Source organism: Physella acuta, unplaced genomic scaffold, assembly GCF_028476545.2.
Source record: "Physella acuta isolate Inbredline_101_S28 unplaced genomic scaffold, ASM2847654v3 ptg001441l, whole genome shotgun sequence".
Classification (NCBI taxonomy): domain Eukaryota; kingdom Metazoa; phylum Mollusca; class Gastropoda; family Physidae; genus Physella; species Physella acuta.
Genome location: NW_026732956.1, coordinates 395281 through 414895, shown reverse-complemented (window position 1 = coordinate 414895; position 19615 = coordinate 395281). Strand labels below are relative to the sequence as shown.

General features: G+C 34.1%; 2 protein-coding genes across 6 annotated transcripts in view; both read left to right on the top strand.

Annotated features, from left to right (window-relative positions):
- Positions 1–12684, top strand: part of LOC131927817 (uncharacterized) — a 51321-nt gene extending 38637 nt beyond the window's left edge. For all 5 annotated transcript variants that reach the window (XM_059283665.1, XM_059283669.1, XM_059283666.1 and 2 more), the window contains 8 exons: positions 6012–6131; positions 6476–6551; positions 6709–6832; positions 7163–7248; positions 7600–7696; positions 7834–7927; positions 8064–8174; positions 8433–12684. In XM_059283665.1, the coding sequence (XP_059139648.1) occupies positions 6012–6131; positions 6476–6551; positions 6709–6832; positions 7163–7248; positions 7600–7696; positions 7834–7927; positions 8064–8174; positions 8433–8793 (1069 nt within the window). In that variant the 3' untranslated portion in view covers positions 8794–12684. The remainder of the gene's footprint in view (positions 1–6011; positions 6132–6475; positions 6552–6708; positions 6833–7162; positions 7249–7599; positions 7697–7833; positions 7928–8063; positions 8175–8432) is intronic.
- A 1452-nt stretch (positions 12685–14136) lies between these two features.
- On the top strand, positions 14137–19589 carry LOC131927828 (G patch domain and ankyrin repeat-containing protein 1). Its single transcript, XM_059283686.1, has 2 exons — positions 14137–14189; positions 17751–19589. Exon 2 carries the CDS (start codon positions 17774–17776, stop codon positions 18866–18868), a length of 1095 nt encoding a protein of 364 aa, XP_059139669.1. The 5' UTR covers positions 14137–14189; positions 17751–17773; the 3' UTR covers positions 18869–19589.
- The last annotated feature ends 26 nt before the right edge of the window (positions 19590–19615 follow it).

Below are 19615 nucleotides of genomic sequence, written 5' to 3'. Positions count from 1 at the left end.
GGTGTTTTCCCCAATGTCACTGTTGAAGCAACATGTTCATAATGTCAAATAACAAGACTAGGTAGGCGTATTGTAAGAAACTCATACCCATGAGGACGTGGTGATGTCTTATATTCTATGGACATTTGTGGAAATGTAGAACAGATGTTAACATATAACTTTAAACTGCGCGGTCCTTTCCTCGTATAAGACTTGTAGAACACCGCGCATGTTGTAGACTACCCATTTCTCCTTGGAGGGAACGTTAATATCAGGCTGTAGTTGTATTACAAAACGACCGCGATGCATTTTAATGTAAAGGATATTAAAAGTTAAACATTACAGATGTTGGTATTGGTAGATTACTGTTTACACGACTCGATCCATTCGTATTGCATAGAACTACAACTTACACAACAACTTATCACATAAATACATCTTACATATACCTGCGTCTTATACATACCTTCATCTTACACATACTTGCGTCTTACATGTACCCGCGTCTTACACATACCTGCATCTTACACATACCTGTCTTACATGTACCTGCATCTTACACATACCTGCGCCTTACACATACCTGCGCCTTACATATACCTGCGTCTTACATAGACCTGCATCTTACATGTACCTGCATCTTACACATACCTGCGTCTTACAGGTATGTGCGTCTTACATATACCCGTGCCTTACATATACCTGCGTCTTACACATAAGCACATCTACGTCTAACACATCTACATCATACTAATTAAATCTTCTACACATCTAAATCTTACACACAATAATGTTTTGCACACCTACATTTTATATATCCACACACTAATTCATCCCCACTTTTTTACACATAATAACGTCATCTGACACACTCATTTTGGAACCACTGTATTTGCAAATTATCCAGACCGTATCTACTTTACCCACCACTTAGATACCCAGAACTTAGTCATCGGCAAACTTATCTATAACACATCAACAAACCACATATCTTGATTCCTCCCTCCCCCGACATAGTCATCAAGACAGTTATCTCCAACATATCAACAAACTACATATCTCTACCCCCCCCCCCCCCCCCCCCACCCCAGCAGGTTAGATGTACGGTAGTCTCTAAAACGTTTCCGTGACATGATGTTAGCGAGGAAATCACTCCCTCGACGATTGCTTGTAAGAAAATTTAATTAGCAGGTGCCGATAGTGCCTTCTAGGTTTTCTTTTTTTTTTTTTCAAACTTCGCGATCTTCACTGGTGGACTGGTTTTTTTCTTTCCTTTTTTTTTTTTTAAAAAAAAAAAGCTATTTTTATAGTTGATTTTTTTTTTACTGTGAAGCGGTGGGGTGGTGAGCGCGGTGTAGTCAGAAATTGATGGTCTGTCTCTCATCCCTGTCTTTCATTGATTCCCAATAGAACCGAAAGACAATTACTTTTCCAACTGCGCAGGGACGTGTTCCCGTCCCACAATCAACGCATCGCCGCCCCCAACCCCAGGTAGTTCCAACATTGTGTGATGTGCTACACATACACACACACACACACATACACACACACAAAGTGAGATCACAAGTCTTTCAGCGTTTTTAGTTTACAAAACATTTGCGGGACTTTGTACGAGGCACAGAGGGGGAAACTATTCCCCTCAAATATGCTCGATCAAATACCGCGTGTTGCGTTATGGTGTTCGTTGAATTGGTACCAACGTTCGTCGAGGCGGTAGCTAAGCTTAATTTCCACTATATGGTTAGGTTTAGGGTAAGCTGAAATAGCGATTTCATGCAACATTCGTAAGATAATTTTGAGTTTATTATTACAAGGCAAGATTTTAAATATATTTATTTTTATGTAGGGATATTCTGTAAAGCCATTTAAAGAAACGTCAACCGCAGTTCGACACGTAACTGTGTTGTGTTTGTAAAACGTCTCCTTTAAGACAGAGCTTCCAACGTCGGACTAATTGTCCCGAGACCCACGGGAAGAAATACTAGTATGGACGTCTCCACTTTCAATAACGACAAGGCAATACCCAAAGGGGAAAAAAAAAGCCGCTACCAGATCTGCTACGTTAGTTGAACATTGATTCTTCTTGCGGTCAATAGTGTTCTTTGATCCCCCGCAGCTCATTTCATGCTACACGATACCCAGTCCTTTTTATTCTGGGAAATATACCATTATTATGTTTACCTCTGTCTATTCTTCCATGCCGCTTGCTTGTGTTGTCTGTCACGTTAGCCACAAAGATTGGCTACACAACAGAGTTTCTTCCAGGCATCTCTTCGGGGGGGGGGGGGGCAAAGCCCCCCACCCCCCCGAAAAATTTTTACCGCCCCCCCCCCCCCCCGAACGAAATGAAATTTATATAATTTATATAGAAAAAATATTATTTTAACAGTGTCCGCCCCCCCCCCCCGAAGAAAGTCTACCGCCCCCCCCGAAAATTTCAAGTGCCCCCCCGGAGAAAAAAGTCTGGAAGAAACACTGCTACACAATATCTAGGTTGTTTTTTTTCTGGATAATATAACATCGATAAGTTGACCTCTGTCTCTTATATTAACGTACAGCGTGTTTAGTGGTCTGTCAGATTAGCTACATTACGTCCTGATACCCGATACCCAATGTGTTTGCTCATCTTGGAGATTTTAATTAAATCACTACGTCTGCGTCTGTTGTCTTAAAACCCGTTGTTGTGTTAAGATTTCTGTAGGCCTACATCTCATTTTAATTTAGCATTACCAAGTCAAAACGGCCCGATACATTACAGTCATCTCTTCGGAAGAAAGTCTACTCCCCCCCCCCCCCCGAATGAAATGAAATTTATAAAATATATACTTTTACTAGTGTCGTCGTCCCCCCCCCCCCGAACCCCCGAAAACGAAAGTCGCACCCCCCCCCCTCCGGAGAAAAAAAAAAGTCTGAAAGAAATACTGATTACAGCCCCGACAATATGGCTCCTTACAAAAGGTGCCCAGTGTTGTGATGTGTACGTCAGTGACCACCGTACAAAGCCCACGATTACCAAATTATGAGAACTATCTCGGCAATGTGTTGACGTTTAGTCTGTAGGTCTACAACAAATATGTTGGCTGTTCCCCACCACGTTCCTTTTGATCTTCATCGCCTCGTTTTGGAAACCGTTTGGTCCGTGGTCAGAGGTCAACCGTTTGCAACTGTTTCCTGAATCATTGGAATATCCCGCCCTACCTGTCGTAGCCTCGTAGGACAGTGAACGTTTGTCTTTTGCGTGCAATAAAAAGTGTTTGAAGCCTCGGCGGGATTTTGTTATGAGGGGGGTGCGGGTAAAATTCCATTTCGGCCTATATAAATAATTATATACAACGAGCCGACCCGCGGCGTATCATACGCCGCTATTTAGTTGTTTTATTTTCTACTTTTCAGTAATTCACACCAATGCTGCCACTGAAAATACTTGCTTTAAAACACTAACCCCCCCCCCCCCCCACTTTCCCCTAACCCCGACCCTACACCCCCCCCCCCCCCCCCCCCGTGAAAGCAGCCTCCTCTTAGTTATTTCTTAGTTACCTCCTGTAAGTTTAAAATCGAACTAAATTATTTGCCCCTAATAGAAACCCGGCTGTACAGCTCTTCGATTTGTAAACATTTAGCTTTGTAAAAATTTAGAGTGAACACCGCTCACCAGACAATGTTGGGGTGGGATGGGGGTGGTAGTGATAGTGATAGAGAGAAAGAGAGGGGACTGCAAGGAGGCGCTTGCAGCTTGTTTTCTAACTGATCCCAGAAGAGAATTATATATATAGATAGATAGATAGATATTTACACACCGAGATATATAAACGTATAACGTATTTACATTATTTTTACATTCCACTCCGCCTAGACGGTTGGTATGAGGCTGACTTTAACCCCACCCTACAGAATACCGACCCCACCCTACAGAATACCGACCCCACCCTACAGAATACCGATCCCACCCTACACAATACCGACCCCACCCTACAGAATACCTACCCCACCCTACACAATACCGACCCCACCCTACACAATACCGACCCCACCCTACACAATACCGACCCCACCCTACACAATACCGACCCCACCCTACACAATACCGACCCCACCCTACACAATACCGACCTCACCCTACACAATACCGACCTACCTTTTTCTTTCCACCTCTTCCACCCCGCCCCTGTTTCTTCCCATGTTCGTTACAAGCGGTTACTTAGATCACAATGTCTCTATGTCTGTCTGTAAGTCTGTGGCTAAAACACTGAAACTAAATTTGGATTCATTTCCAATGCAGCGATTTTCACACACACACACACACAAGTTAATTTCTGATGACGGTGAATTAATATCTCATTTTATTCTAATTATAAATTAATTTAAAGATAACCACATTCTACAAGGGGAGATAAAAAGATTAAGTAGTAGTGATCACTTTGTCAGTTTGGTGTTAAAGATGTTTACACAACTGAGACAAAACAAGGCATGCTTATAAGGGGCAGATAATTGCTGTTGAGAGTTACTGATCAGATTTTAAAGCAAATATTTTTAGTTCTTTGGAGTGTCCTATTGATTAAAGACTAAAGAAAGAATAAATATGTTACTTATTGTTTTTAAAACTTAAATATGGATTCATGGTTAGATCTATAATAACATTGTTAAATTTAAATACTAAAAAGTAGAAAATAAAACCAGTATAAAACTGTTATAATCACAAGTTTAAGTGTAGTAAGATTTATAAATTGTCATGCATTTTATTTAGGCTATGGTAGTAGTTTAAGTAATACAATTGGTTTTAAAAGTCTATTAAAGAGATTTTGCTGGATGAGACATCTCCAACTACATTACTGAAATATTCTGAATTTACAAACATTAAAAAATATATTAATGACAAGTTAGGCCTTGTATGTCAGTTGAATTCATTCAAACCTCCCTCATGCTCCCCCTTCGCTTAGACTGTATAGATATAGTAATACCTGGTCATACAACAGCAAATACTAGCTTATCTATATTTTGTTGGAATGTGAAAGGCAGGCTTAGTGTAATTGTCAGACCAGCCCCCATCATCAGGCCATCATAGCTATCAAATTGCAATGTTTCATCCTATCATGTACACACCCAGGACCTACACAAGGGGGGCTATGTTGATTCAGGTAATGTTCCTACAAGCCCAGCAAATGAAAATGTAAAGAAATAGCAGCGCTGTCCTGGTGATAAGGGCTGTTCCTGCTTGTTTCTACTGTCTCCTGTGTAAACACAGGCCCACCCCTCACAGGAAACAAGGGGGGAGTGTATAAACAACTGGTTCTATGAGAACAAACATTGCCAGTAATAAAGTGCTCTTTTACCCAGCATTACGTTCACTAAATTGGCTTTTAAGTAGACCCCCACTTCCCCCCTGCTCATAACTTAATGGTCTAGAGGTAAACATTGTCTACAAGTTAGTATCTCTGACTGTAATAAGGTAGTCACTTACTTGAGCAGTTTATAGTATGTTTAGGATTAGTTTTTTAAGGTCTTCTCATTGAATACAACTGGTAGTACATGTGGTACTGAATTTTCTCAACTGTCTCAGTCTGTCATACACATTTTTAATAGCTGAGTTTTAGGGTTTCTTTCAGACAATTTTCTCAGGATGGAGAGTTGCCTGAAAGAAACACTGGTAACATGTCAAATAAAATGTCGATGTATATTGGGTTTTTACAAAAATTGTAGGATGCAGGGGAAAAAAATGTAAAAATCTTCACATTTTTTTACATTTAGATCATGTAGATCGCCTTGATAGATAAGTGTCTTTTACACTCTCTTCTTCTCTAATATTGATTTTCTTTGCATTAGTTAACAAGGCCTGTCTGAATATGTATATATCAATTCTGGCTTTAATTTAAGCACCGGTGGGGTAATTCTTTAAAACTGAACTATCTTACTTTTAATGTTGTGATTTTAATTATGAATGTTAAATTAATGCTCCTAAGAAAAATTATGATCACCTAATCAACTTTCACCAGCCAGAGTAACATGTTAATTTGTTTTTTTAATTATTCTAACAGAAAATTTGTAGATGAGTGCTTCAAGCCTTTCTCAGCCAGCATATGTGAGCATGGTGTTTATTTACAGTTGTGTAAGGAGACTTCGCAGTACATATCAGACCTAAACATAAAGGTTGCAGAGTAAGTCTCAAGCAGTTTTGAACACCTAATTAAAAACACTATTTTTAAAAAATATGTATTTGCCATTATTCTACACACAAAAAGGATCTATTTGCTTCTGCACAACTAATACAGTCTATTGCTCACCCACTCTTATTTGTTACCAGTGATCATAAAATTTGGCTACAGGATGAAAGTAAAATTTTATTTTTTATTTTATGAGTAATAAAATCAATCCTTTATAGTTTTATTTTCCCCTAAAAAATAATTGAATGGGATTTTTACATTAAAAATTTTAGCACACTAATAGCATAATATTTTCTAGAAATATAATGATCATCTCTCCCATTTCTTTGAATGTTTAGAAGAGAAGTCAAACTCTACACTGGCCTGAATCCAGATTTACAGAGAAGGATTAAGCTTCCAGAAGCTGATCTAAAGGTAGTTTTTATTTTTAACTGCAACCCGTTTACCTTAAAACCAAATTATGCTACACTTTTTTATGTCGCTGGCTTTTTGGTTGGTGTATTTTTCATTAGTGCTTTTAGTTTTTATTTTCTGTTGCAGCTCATAAAAATAGTTTCCTTTTGTTTTATAGTTGACTGTTGCATATACAGCAAAGTTGCTGGAAGAGTTTTATTACGATCATGTGATTGTCCGATTAGGACTCAGTGAGGAGGAATTCTGGGATATATTGGAGCTGGAGTTTCGGGATTGGAGAGGTTTATTTTTTTTTAAATTAAAATTTTAAAAATTATTTAACAGTTATCAAGTCAAAAGAAATTAACATTACATATAACATTATATAACACGAATTATCTTTCTTGGCAAGGTTAATTTATTTTTTAATTTAAACTTTTTTAATCTGATGTACAATTTTTGAAGTTAAAAAAAAATTCAAATTATGTATACTCTGATCAACATCATATCTAAAAAAAAAGCTAATTTTATTTTTTTTAAATGTATACACATACTAATATAAAAATTTATATTTATTTTAAAAAATGCTAGGAAAAAAATAATTGATTAGATAATATGTAACTATTTTATAGGTTTCGCAGCCAAAAAATTGAAAGAAATTTTCGCCTCATCTTTCATGGTGCCATTGGAAGAAACAGACAACTATTTTCAGCTAAAGGTAAAAAAAAAGTACAGGTGTTAGGTTTAAACTTCCTAGTTGCTTCCCCTTTTTCTACCAATGTAATTTTTTGCACCAGTATCCTTTAAAGTTATTCTAACACTGATCTAAATCTAAATAAATTTAATATTTCTGTAATAAATTAAGAAATAGTGATAATGCTTTTAATATATGTAGGTTGTGTATATTTAGAACATTTCATTTAATTTTGTATGTTTTATTGCATTCTTAAATAATCAGTAGATAAGATATTATCCATCACCATATTGGCAGTGTAAGTCTTTTAGTAAATCAATAAGAAGTGTAACTAAAATCTATGGGATAAAACAAGATTACTTTGTGTTTCCACAGGTCAACCATATGAATATGAAGCGTTACACTGAAATGCTGTCGTCATCCAACTTTCATGATGATTTGGACCTTGTTGTAGAGCTACATACACCTGAAGGTCTGTCACCAATATTACACTTTATTGTATTAAGCATCTTGTGTTGAGAAACTTAAGACCATGCTGTTGAATACTGTAAAAGAAGCCCAGCCAACATTATTTTTGGTCTGATATTTAAAACAAAACAAATTTTTCAGGGGACGTCAATGTTCTTCCTCCTCAATTGGATGTCGTCTGCTTTGATCCCGCCCAGCAACAGCCCTCCAGCACTTTACCGTCGACGAGTCTTAGGTCAGAAAATACTTCGTTTTTTAATATAATTTGTACTTCTACTGATGTAGAATATCATAAGTTTAAATATAAATTCAGTTTAAGATTACTAAGTAAACATACAGCTTATAACTTGTTGGTTTGATGCATGGATTAGGTCACAAGGCTGTTTCCCGACCAGTGGTTTACACTGTGTGGAGTATGACAAGCTGGAGGTGGCGCTACCTGTACCACACCCTGCACACATTGCTATAGCTATTTATAACAGGTCTGGTGTTATTGAATTTTTTTTTTAAATGTATTTGGCTTTATCACATTATTATTAAATAATTTATTGAAGTTTTGTTAGCAAAACTTAATAAACCTATGTTTGCAAAACTTAAGTTAAATATATTATTTTAAGACTTAGTCAATATATAATTGATTTATGACTAAATCAATTTGTAATTTAACTGCTCTGGATTTATTTCCAGCTTTTTAATACTATCTCCAATGTTTTTAAGATGATGTTTATATTTTTCTATAGGGAAAATGATCAAGAGCCAATAGACATGAATGACATGAACTGTGTTAGAATTGTGAGGGCAACGAAAGAAGTTCCTTACATAGATCTGAACGAGCTGAGCAGCATTGGACCTTCCAACACTGAGGTCAGCACCCCCGATAACGCCACCACAGAATCCATAACTGTCACATCCCATTTAGCCATTCAAGAAAGATCTTTCTCTGATGATGCTGTCAGCAAGCATTGCCAGAGTTCCTCTGAAGAGAGCCCGCTAGCATTCCCTGAGAGTGAGAACAGCTTGGAGAAGGAGGCTAAGACGGTGTACTACGAGGTGGAGAAAGATACCAGCTGCGTTCTGAATCTCTCTGACGACAAAGCTTGAACATGTTTTTTTATTTTTTTTTCTCAAAGTGCAATTGATCCTTATGTCCATGTGAGCACTGTGTTTAGTGTTTTTGATTCATGTTTGGCTTCCTCCTTGTGCCTGTCTAGTACTTCAAGGTTGTGATGGCACCCAGTCCTGCTTGCCTGTTAGATTTTACTGTTTTAAAAAAAAAAAAAGTTATTCTATTTAGTACCCTCAAAAAGACAGCTGTTTCATTCATTCAAACTTTTAGCATCCATATTGAAATGAATGTGTTTTATAATGTAGTTTCAAACCTCTGCTACTTTGAACAAAATCATGGTAACTTGTAAGCTCCCTCTGTCTGTGGGTGTCATCTAGCAATCATAGTCATCCCTTATGGTGCATCAATCTGTCCAACAGATGCACATATTTCTGCACATCAATGGTCATTATTTTTCCTAGAATTATCTTTTTAAGTCTTAACAAAATAATACTTCCATTATTAGAAATTATTTCTATTTCATGTTATGAGAATTGTAAACAAGTCATTGTTTGGAAAACAATTCAATTCTTATTTATTTGTCCACCAGGAAAAAGAAAACGCAGCATTTCCATTGTACTATAATTAGTAACCAGTGTATCCCTGCCAGAATTAGGTCACTGTATTGTTGTTAAACAAATCTGGAAAATTTTACTGAATTTTAAAAAATGTCTATTTTAATCGTTCATTCTTTCATTGATGCAATTATTTTTGTTTTAAAATCTGTATGAAACATCCCTGTTGTATTTTGTAAGGCGACCCAGGTATGATTACAACAAACACTGGAGGATGGTGCTATCATTTCACACTCTTATTTTTCTCTCTACATTTTGTATTGCAACTGTGCTTTAGAATATTTTACATTCAATCATTATGCAAATGTGCATGTTTTAATTAATTTTTACATAGAAGCTAACTCAATCCTGTAATTAAGTAAAATACTTTTTATGCCTTAATATTATGTAGGTGAGTCTTTCTTTGTAGACAATTGGATACAAAATGACTTAAAATCCTGGTATATAGAATTGTTGGATTGATTTGACAAAATACCAACTAATGAGATTTTTTAAAAACTTCAATTGATAGCAATGCATAAGATTAAGCTTATTTTACTCAGATGTCAATGATCAAATGTTTTTTAAGGCATGTTTTATTTACTGATGAGATTGGTTTTTGTTTTACCACTAATTTTTTCTAATGTCGGTTGTCTGTTCAGTTAAGGGCTGTAATTACTTGTACTTATATAATTCTTATGAAAACCAATCCCATCCATATATTTTTTAAAGATAGATAACCTCTGGCTCATTGCATAAACCAAAGCAGTTTTTTTTAAAATTACCTTAAAGTAACTCAGCAGAAAAAATTTTAAAAGTTGCCCACCTAAAACTTGATTTATACTTATTTAAATATATTTATGTAAACATCTTTACCATAGCAATAGTGAAGCTTGCTTGGACAGTGTTGGCTCCACCCATTAAGTTGATCGATATAATTTTTTCTATTTGTATAACATTACCATAGCAGTGAAAGGCTTGTAATGACAGCTGGTGCCGCCAAATATTTTTCTCAAGCTCAGTGCTGCTCAAATTGACAGTTGGTTTACTCACCAAGCTCATTTAGCATCCATTTGTCTTCATAATTTTTTATGGTAAAGCATTCATCATAATTATAAATGCATAAAGTTTTTTTCTCTTATGAAACATTAAAATTAGCAATAATCAACTTTAATTAGAATTAGTCGCTTTAGATAAGCATGTTTTTGTGTGCTAATAATACTTGTGACTAAAATTGTTGCAACGTTAGAGCCCATGGCTTTCAATGCAATGAATAGAACAAACTAAAACAAAAAACTAATATGACTAACTTATGAAAATGCAGTGCCAATTCAAGTGTTCAATGCAACAAAAAAAGTAATTTATGGGAGCTTTAGTTGCTGTATACATTATGTGATGTTTATGTCATCATAATTTTTGTTTTATAGCTGGGGTTTTTTATATTCATTGCCCAGAGTCTTCCTTTTGTTTGAATGTAAAAAAAATTTGCTTGTTGACATTGTTTCATTTTTGTTGTTGTTTTTTTGTTTAGCTTTTCAAAGCTAAAAATATGTTTATATATTTTGCTTTGTTGTACTGAGTAATTATAATTTTCAATAATTTACAAGCTTACAAGAAAGATTTGATCTAGCTTTACTAACTAGCATTGCTGTAGTCACATTTCTTGCAAATTGGAGACATGAGCTTTAGAAAAAAATGTGCAATACTTTAGTGCCTAATACTGTTTTCTTTTACATTTTTAAATGAGTTTTTTTTGTCTATATTTACTAAAATACCCATTTATTTGTATTAATATCTGTCAGAATACGTGTTTTAGCTGCCTAATATATATATACATATAATTATATATTTAGGCTAAATATGAAACTCAAACTTTACTAGTTTTTAGATAAATGTACACATGATATTCTACCTTTCACTATTGATAAAAGAGAAGTATTTTTAAACATTAAAATCTCATTGCTGGCATTTTAGGTACCGCTTTTCCCTTTTAAAAAGGAGCTCTGATATTAAAAATTGATACACCATTGAAATATTCTGTCACATAATTTTTCTTTCTCATAACATAAAGGTTTCTATGAATATTTTTCATGTTCTAAATGTGGTAATTGTCTTCATATTTTTTACTGATTTTTTAAATGTAATTTTTATATTTTTGAGCAGTAATCCATAACATTTCAAGCTTAAGGATTATGATTACTGTACTAACCATTCTTTTGTTGTTTTATAAACCAGGAGAATTTTTCTCTGAATTTTTCAAGTCTTTTAGATGGTTAATGGAATATTCATTTAGATTTGAAAACTGCTGTTTGTGATGAAACAAAATGCAATTAGTTTTGCTTTGCTCTTGTAAAAAAAAAAAGGATTTTTTGTTGTTTCTTTTTCAAATGAATGTGTGATATCAAAGTTTGAATACTATGACTACTACTTACAATCATGGGATATATGTTTCTTTTTTTTAAAATGCTTAATTAAAACAATTGGACAGAAAGCTGCTAACCAGCTCTTAACTGACGACAAATGTATCTTTACTAAATTATTGTGTTTATAGTTTATGATAATCAACATGTCACTTCTGATTGAGCTTCACTCACACACTACATGATATGCCATTTCTGCACATTATTTTTTTCAAGTTTTGCAAACGAGTTTTTCAGACCATCATCTGCAGAAGAAAAATTAGTATTTTGTTTTCAACAAAAAATCTATCTTTTTAATCTCTTGCTCAGCTTGTCACAGGATTCAAAAGACCACCAATTTGAGATTTTTAAAGACTATACAGTTACTGTTTATGTATTGTAAAAACAATCATTTACACTAAATTTACAATCAATTTCTTAATTACGAATAATTGAATGCAGCCCATTTATAGTACAAAACTTCCCACAAGTTTGAATAGTTTCTTAGGTTTTCAAGTAGAAAATTTCCACTTCCCAACCTGAATTGGCTGATTTTAATCTAGTAAAGATTGTGTTTTGCAGTGTGAACATATTGACAACAATAATTTTTCACCCTAGAATAACAAAGTTCTATGTGGTAAATTTAATAAAGCCATTAGAACCTTGTGATTCTAGGGTGGCAAGTTATCAAATCTAACAGTTTTTCTTTAGATCAGTTCCCAATGTTTATACAAAATGGCACCAGCTGTAGTAATTGAGACAAGAAATACTCTAGTCTCAGGTTTAATATTAAACAACTGAAACGAATGTCGCCAATTAGACAACTGCATGCACTGGTGGTCGTTCAATCAAAATTACTTGTTATATTTTTATTTTATTAAAACAAAATGGTTGGTGTGAAACATTTTTAAACAATAAAACTGCACATGCTCAATACTTGTTGTTTTATTCTTAAAAAATCATTGTACGTGTTCCTTGTTTTAGCAGTAAAAAACAAGCAAATGTGTTGAGTATGGTTCTCATTGTAGCTGTCATAAACAAGTAGCTATGTTTGATTATAGTGGGCAAAGAAGGTAATTATCTAAATTTAATTTGCTAAATTAGATGCAATTTAGTTTGAAAAATGTACTTCTTTCTCAACAACAAATTCTTCTTAAAAATATTAGAAACATTTTAACAAGTAATGTCCTGTAGCAATCACTTTGGTAAAGCTGGTTACAACTGAAACTGAGTTCTTCTAACCTGCATTCTGAAGATCACCCTTTTTCAATAAATTGTGTGTCTTTTGGGTAAGGGGGTCATCCATAAATGACGTCACACTCTAAAGGGGGGAGGGGATCCATAATTTTTGACGGGGAGGGGGGGGGGTGTGTTCAGATGGTGTGACGTGACACTTTTGCATTATAAAACAAGTTAATAAAAAGTCTAGTGACAATTTAAGCGCAATTTCCTTAATTAATTTTTTGTGACCGAACGAAACGATATTTTTGAAAACTTTCTTCGGCAATATTGTTCTAAATTATGGCAGGAATCGATTGGTAAATGTTTCAAGTCGCTAAGTGGTCTGGTTGCCGAGATATGGGCAAAAAACTGCATTTTTTCGAGGTTTTTTGGCTTTTCCGGGAAATCCAGGAAGGAATTCCGGGAATTTTTTTGGCCCACAATCATCCTCGGAACTTGCTTAACATATTTGCTTTTGGAACTAGTCCTCGATATTGCTTCGTTGAGGAGGAGATACGACTTAAAGCTGCGGACACACATCCAGAAATGACGAGTTAATAATCGCAATTCCTGTTAGGAAATTGCGCTAAAAAGCAATATTAGAAAACGAGTTTTAGCCGTTGTTACGCGTATTAGAAAGCTGTTTTAATAAACTGTAATAGGAATCGATTAAAATACTCTATGTTCACAGAGTTCAGACTAGATTTTGGAGAAATATCGATGTTTTAAGAAAAATTCAACTGCAATTTTGAGGGGGGGGGGTGTAGGTTGAGGTGTGACGTCATTTTAGTGGGGGGGGGGGGTCTGGCTTTTTGTGACGATGTGTGACGGAGGGGAGGGGGGAGGTAGAACTCGTCAAAAAAGCGTGACGTCATTTATGGATGACCCCTAACTGATTTTTGTCACAGATTGAAACAAAAGTAGGATTACTGCCGTTTTTTTTTTCAGCAGCACCAACGGAAAATCATCGCAAGGAAACATTCAAACTATTATTTATTTAATTACTTTTGTTTCACCACATAAAGCAGTTAAAAATTTAGAACTCATTTAAAATGGTCCATAATAGTTAAGGTACTAAAACAAACCTGGTGTGGAAATTCCCAAACCATAAAATTTGGTAAAGTAACGTACTATATTTTACGGTATTTTAAACTGCTTATCCCGTTGATAACAAATCAATGTCCTGACGACGTTGTTACAAATACGTTTTCTGTTGTGGTAACTTATTTTAATATTTAGAATCTACTTATTTTATTAGATCTAGATCTAGACCTGGTTGAACCGATTCACCTTATTTAATATATACTCTAATTAGGCCTACTAATTATTAATAATTATTTGGGTAAAAGGTAATCTATCGTTTTAGTTTTACTAAAACGGTTTTAGGCTAGGTACGTAAAATCGCCCGCGACTAGTAATGTGAAAAACAGGTGACTCCTTACATTTTAATAATTATTTCACATTTTGAGGAGGATTTATGTTTTGAAAAATACCAAAATATTTCCTAGTTTCATTTATTTACCGGTTTTTAAACAATTGAATTAAAACTTTTCAGTAATAAATGAACACCAGCTATGTTTCCAACAGATGCAACCATGCTCATTTACTATAGCAGACATCTTGTTAGTTTTATTTTTATAGACTTATAGCTGAGATTCAGGCGGAAGTCACTCTATTTTACAAATGGCTGCTGTTTATATAGCAAATCTTGCTTGCAGACACTGCTGTTTATTAACTGTTTAAAGTCAATTTCTGGCCTATATTGATATATTTAGCCATTGATTTAGGTTCATTATTCATGTATCTATAATATTTGACACAAACATATCACAATATACTTCTATTACAGCCTTGACAATGAGGTAACGTTTTCGTACATTAATAGCCGCGTGCGATTTTACGTACCCAAAACGATAGATTACCGGGTAAAATTCCATTTTGCGTATTTTATTCGCAGCTTCACGTACATCTCTCACTCTGGTTGAGCGTATTTTACTATTATTACTATTTTATCAAAACAACAAAAATGTTAGGAAAACATTATGGTAATCTATCGTTTTGAGGTACGTAAAATCGCCTGCGACTAGTAATGTGAAAAACAGGTGACTCCTTAAATTTTAATAACTATTTTACATTTTGTGGAGGATTTATGTTTTGAAAAATACAAAAATGTTTCCTTGTTTCATTTATGTAGGCCTACCTGTTTTTAAACAATTGAATTAAAACTTATCAGTAATAAATGAAGATTAGCGATGTTCCCAACAGATGCAACCATGCTCATTTACTTATTACTATAACTTATAATTAACAGCCATCTTGTTTTTTTATATATTGTAAACTTATGGTGCAAGATTCAGGGGGAGCCACTCTAACTTACAGATGGCCGCTTTTTATATAGCAAATCCTGCTCGCAAACACTGCTGTTTAAAGTTAATTTCTTGCCTATATTGATATATTTAGCCATTGTGATTGATTTAGGTTTATTATTCATTTATCTATAATATTTGACACAAATATATCACAATATACTTCTATTAAAGCCTTGACAATGAGGTAACATTTTCGTACATTACTAGCCGCGGGCAATTTTACGTACCTAAAACGATAGATTACCAACATTACATACTACTGTACTACATAGATAGATAGGCCCTATAGTGGCCTATAGATCTATATCTAATTATTTTTTATAAATGTGTTTTAATTTGAAAAGTTAAAAATATTGGATGATTAAAAGATACTGGTGTTCGATAATGAAATCTTCTTTAAAAAAGGGGTGTTGAGTTGTTACTAGTTGTTAGTACTAGTACTAAATTACTTAGTAATAGTAGTATTGTAATCCTGACTAATTTTATGGTTAGAAATTAGGGTTAGGCGTATGGTAGGACCAGGGTTAGCAATGATATTAGCCAGTCATGTGTGCATTTAGTTAACTGCCAGTAACCTAACACCCCGTTTTTAAAGAAGATTCCATTATCGGATACCAGTGTAAACATTCTCCCAAAATATTAAACATATTTAAATTTATAGTATCATGCCTTTTAATTATGCATTTCTACTCTACCCATTGCCGTGAAAATCTCAACTGACACAAACATATTTTCAAGAAAAAAAAAGTTAAATCTATATCTAAATAAATAGTACACATTAAGTATTCAAAATTTTCAATTTTTCTCGAGTTGTCACAAAATTAATTTAAAAAACTAAACCAAAAATTCATAAAGAAATAGGCAGAGTGATTTCCTAATGTTTTTGTGTGTTTCCGTTGTGTTTATAATATAAAATACACTCAACTGTAGGTGAATGTGAAGCAGGGAATAAAATACGCTGTACCATTATTTGACTAAATAAAAATAAATAAATGCCAATTTAAATTAAATTAGAATTAGATTTAGCCTAGCTAGTTCTTAGTGATTTAGAATAATTTAAGTTTTAGATCTAAAAGTTTATGGTTAAAAAAAAAATTAAAATAAAATAAAAATATTTCAAAATAAAGTTTTTTGGTAATCTATCGCTTTAGGTACGTAAAATTGGCTGCGGCTAGTAATGTGCGAAAAAGTTACCTCATTGTCAAGGCTTAAATAGAAGTATATTGTGATATATTTGTGTCAAATATTATAGATAACTGAATAATAAACCAAAATCAATGGCTAACTATATCAATAAAGGCCAGAAATTAACTTTAAACAGCAGTGTTTGTGAGCAAGATTTGCTCTATAAACAGCAGCCATTTGTAAAATAGAGTGGCTTCCCCTGAATCTCCCGCTATAAGTTTAACAAAATAAAACTTAAACAAGATGGCTGCTATATTAAATGAGCATGGTTGCATCTAATGAAAACATCGCTAGTCTTCATTTACTACTGCAAAAGTTTTAATTCAATTGTTTAAAAACAGGTACACAAATGTAACAAGGAAACATTTTTGTATTTTTCAAAACATAAATCCTCCTCAAAATGTGAAATAATTATTAAAATTTAAGGATAAACTGTTTTTCACATTACTAGAATCTGGTTGCGGGTGATTTTACGTACCTAAAACGATAGATTACCAGTTTTTTTTAAAGCAGAATCTTGATCTTGAATCTAGATTTCTTTTTCGCACATTACTAGCCTCAGACGATTTTACGCACCTAAAACAATAGATTACCAATATTAAACAAGGCCCTTATTAATTGTGAATAATATTTAGTAGTGCGTGTTGTTTTTTTAGACCTGGTTACCTGATGTTCTATATCTAGGTCTAATCTAGCTTAGATAGAGGATGTACTCATCTAAAGTCTAAACTAGTATTATTATATAACTACTGTAATAATGTAGAAATATCTATTTGTACTGAGCATAATACTCTCTATAGCTATTAGTGTTACACTATGTTAAAAGCCTATTCAATGTTATAAGTTATATGCAGGCCCCACAAAAAATGGACGAGTTTGACATAATGGGTTACCATTATTAATGAGTATTAAGCATTAATAGAGAGTAAGCAGTGTAGATTAAGCCAACCAAGAACACATTTAAATACACAGGATGCAAGGTCTCTCTAGTCTTACCCTACCCTAGACAATGCCCTGCCCATTAGCTTACTTATTTATTATTAATCAATTTACATTAGGCCTAGAATTTTTTTACCAGCTTTGCTTCGCTAATTAATTTAATTGTATTACAGTCTACTGATTCGTTCTTTCATGTCTCCTTACTCAAAATTATATTTTAAAATCTGTAAACGGTACTTTTAAGAAAGTCTAATTTTCTAATCATCATATTATATTTTTTTTATAGATTGGCCTTCAAGACTAAAATAAATGGCGGGTGTGGATCCATCGTTCCACAACCTCATCCATTTTGTTCCAGAAAACTTAAAAGACTCCAAAAGTAAGAACAAACCAAGAGAGAGTAAAAGTGCCTATACAGGAGAGGACATTAAAACTTTTTATGAATCACTCATCAAAGAGGAACCATTGAAACATTCTTCTGTTCAAGAATGCACAAATAAAAACAAAAGCAGCAAAAGTGCAAAGAAAAAGAAAATTTCAGAGAAATCAGATTGTTGTGCAAAAACAGCCACCACTGAAACAAACAATTCAAACAGCCAATCAACTGTTATCAGCAAAATTAGAACTGAAAGAAAATACAACAAATTGTTGCAGGCAGCACAGATAGGAGATTTAGAACAAATTAAAGAGCTGTTAGCTCAAGGTCTCAATATCAACTACACAGATTTCTACGGCTGGACACCTTTGATGTGCGCAGCTAAAGAAGGCCATGAAGAGATTGTACATTTCTTATTAGAACAGAAAGCAGATCTAACATTATGCAACTCTGAAGGTCAGACAGCCTCAGAGTTAGCAGAAATCTCTGGATTTGAGATGTTAGCAAAAGAGATTCATCAATTTGTGCCTATAGAAAATACCAATGTACATTATACTCATTCATCAAAAAACACTGCACATGCAACTTATTTTTGTTCTGTTTGTAATTTACAAGTGTTAGACAGGCGCTCTCATGAAACATCTACAATACATCTCTTCAACTGTAAGCATGAACCCAAAGGCCCTTCATACCTTATACCTGAGACAAACAGAGGATTTCAAATGCTGTTAAGATCAGGTTGGAATAAAAGTCAGGGCTTGGGATTGAAAGGTGATGGTACGAAGTACCCTGTAAAAACTGTTCTAAAGCGAGACAGGCTGGGTCTAGGTGGTTCTAGAGACAATGGTAAAAGTGCTAGAATTACACACTTTGATCCTTGTGATCAGTCTGCTGTTCAGAGCCCAAATTTTAACTTAAAGAGAATAATGACTGCAAAAACAGCTTCACGTTATGCAAGTAAAAGGAAAGAAAGGAAAGAGAAATTCTTAGAACAGAAGCTACGAAGGCAATTTAATTGTGATTTCTAAAGTTGGAATGCACTTGTTTATGTTATTTTAATCTTACTTTTGTAGAGATTCAAGATTCATATTTTATAAGGAACACATGTGTTTATGTTATGTTGATTAATCTCCCTTTTGTAGAGATTCAAGATTCATATTTCTTAAGGGACGATCTATTATTACATTTACTTTTAGGGTTAAGGGTTAAGTTCTATTTTCATGTGACCATATTCAATTTAACATCATAAGGTTATTTGCCATCAGTGTGAAACTTCAATTATCCTGTAAACAAAATGTTTAAATTAGACAGGCAGTGTTTATGTTTATTTTTTCTCAGTTAACTTACTTGATCTCATCAGGCTAAAACTCTTTTTGTGGACTGTATTATGTTCCTGTGTCTACCTTTGTGTCTACTTTTGGCCTTAACAAACCATTAAGTCAATATTACTATATCAGAAACAATTCCCACTTCCAGCCCTCTATGATAAGTTCCACAGTTTAAATTTATACATAGGTAAACAGCATAAAGTTTGGTGTTCAACCTTATAACTACATTCATGTTAAATTTAACCTGCTAATGTACAAAAGATATGAACTGCCCCAACTGAGTGGTGCTTAACCTGTCACCCTGTACTTAACATTATGCCTTCTGTTATTCAGTCAAAACTTTTCCAAACATGAGTCTGTTTTACATTTTAGATGCAGGACCTGTAGAAGATGTGTAGCCTTATTCAGAATACTTCTAAAGTAAAAGTAAAAAGTGTTTGTTTTAAT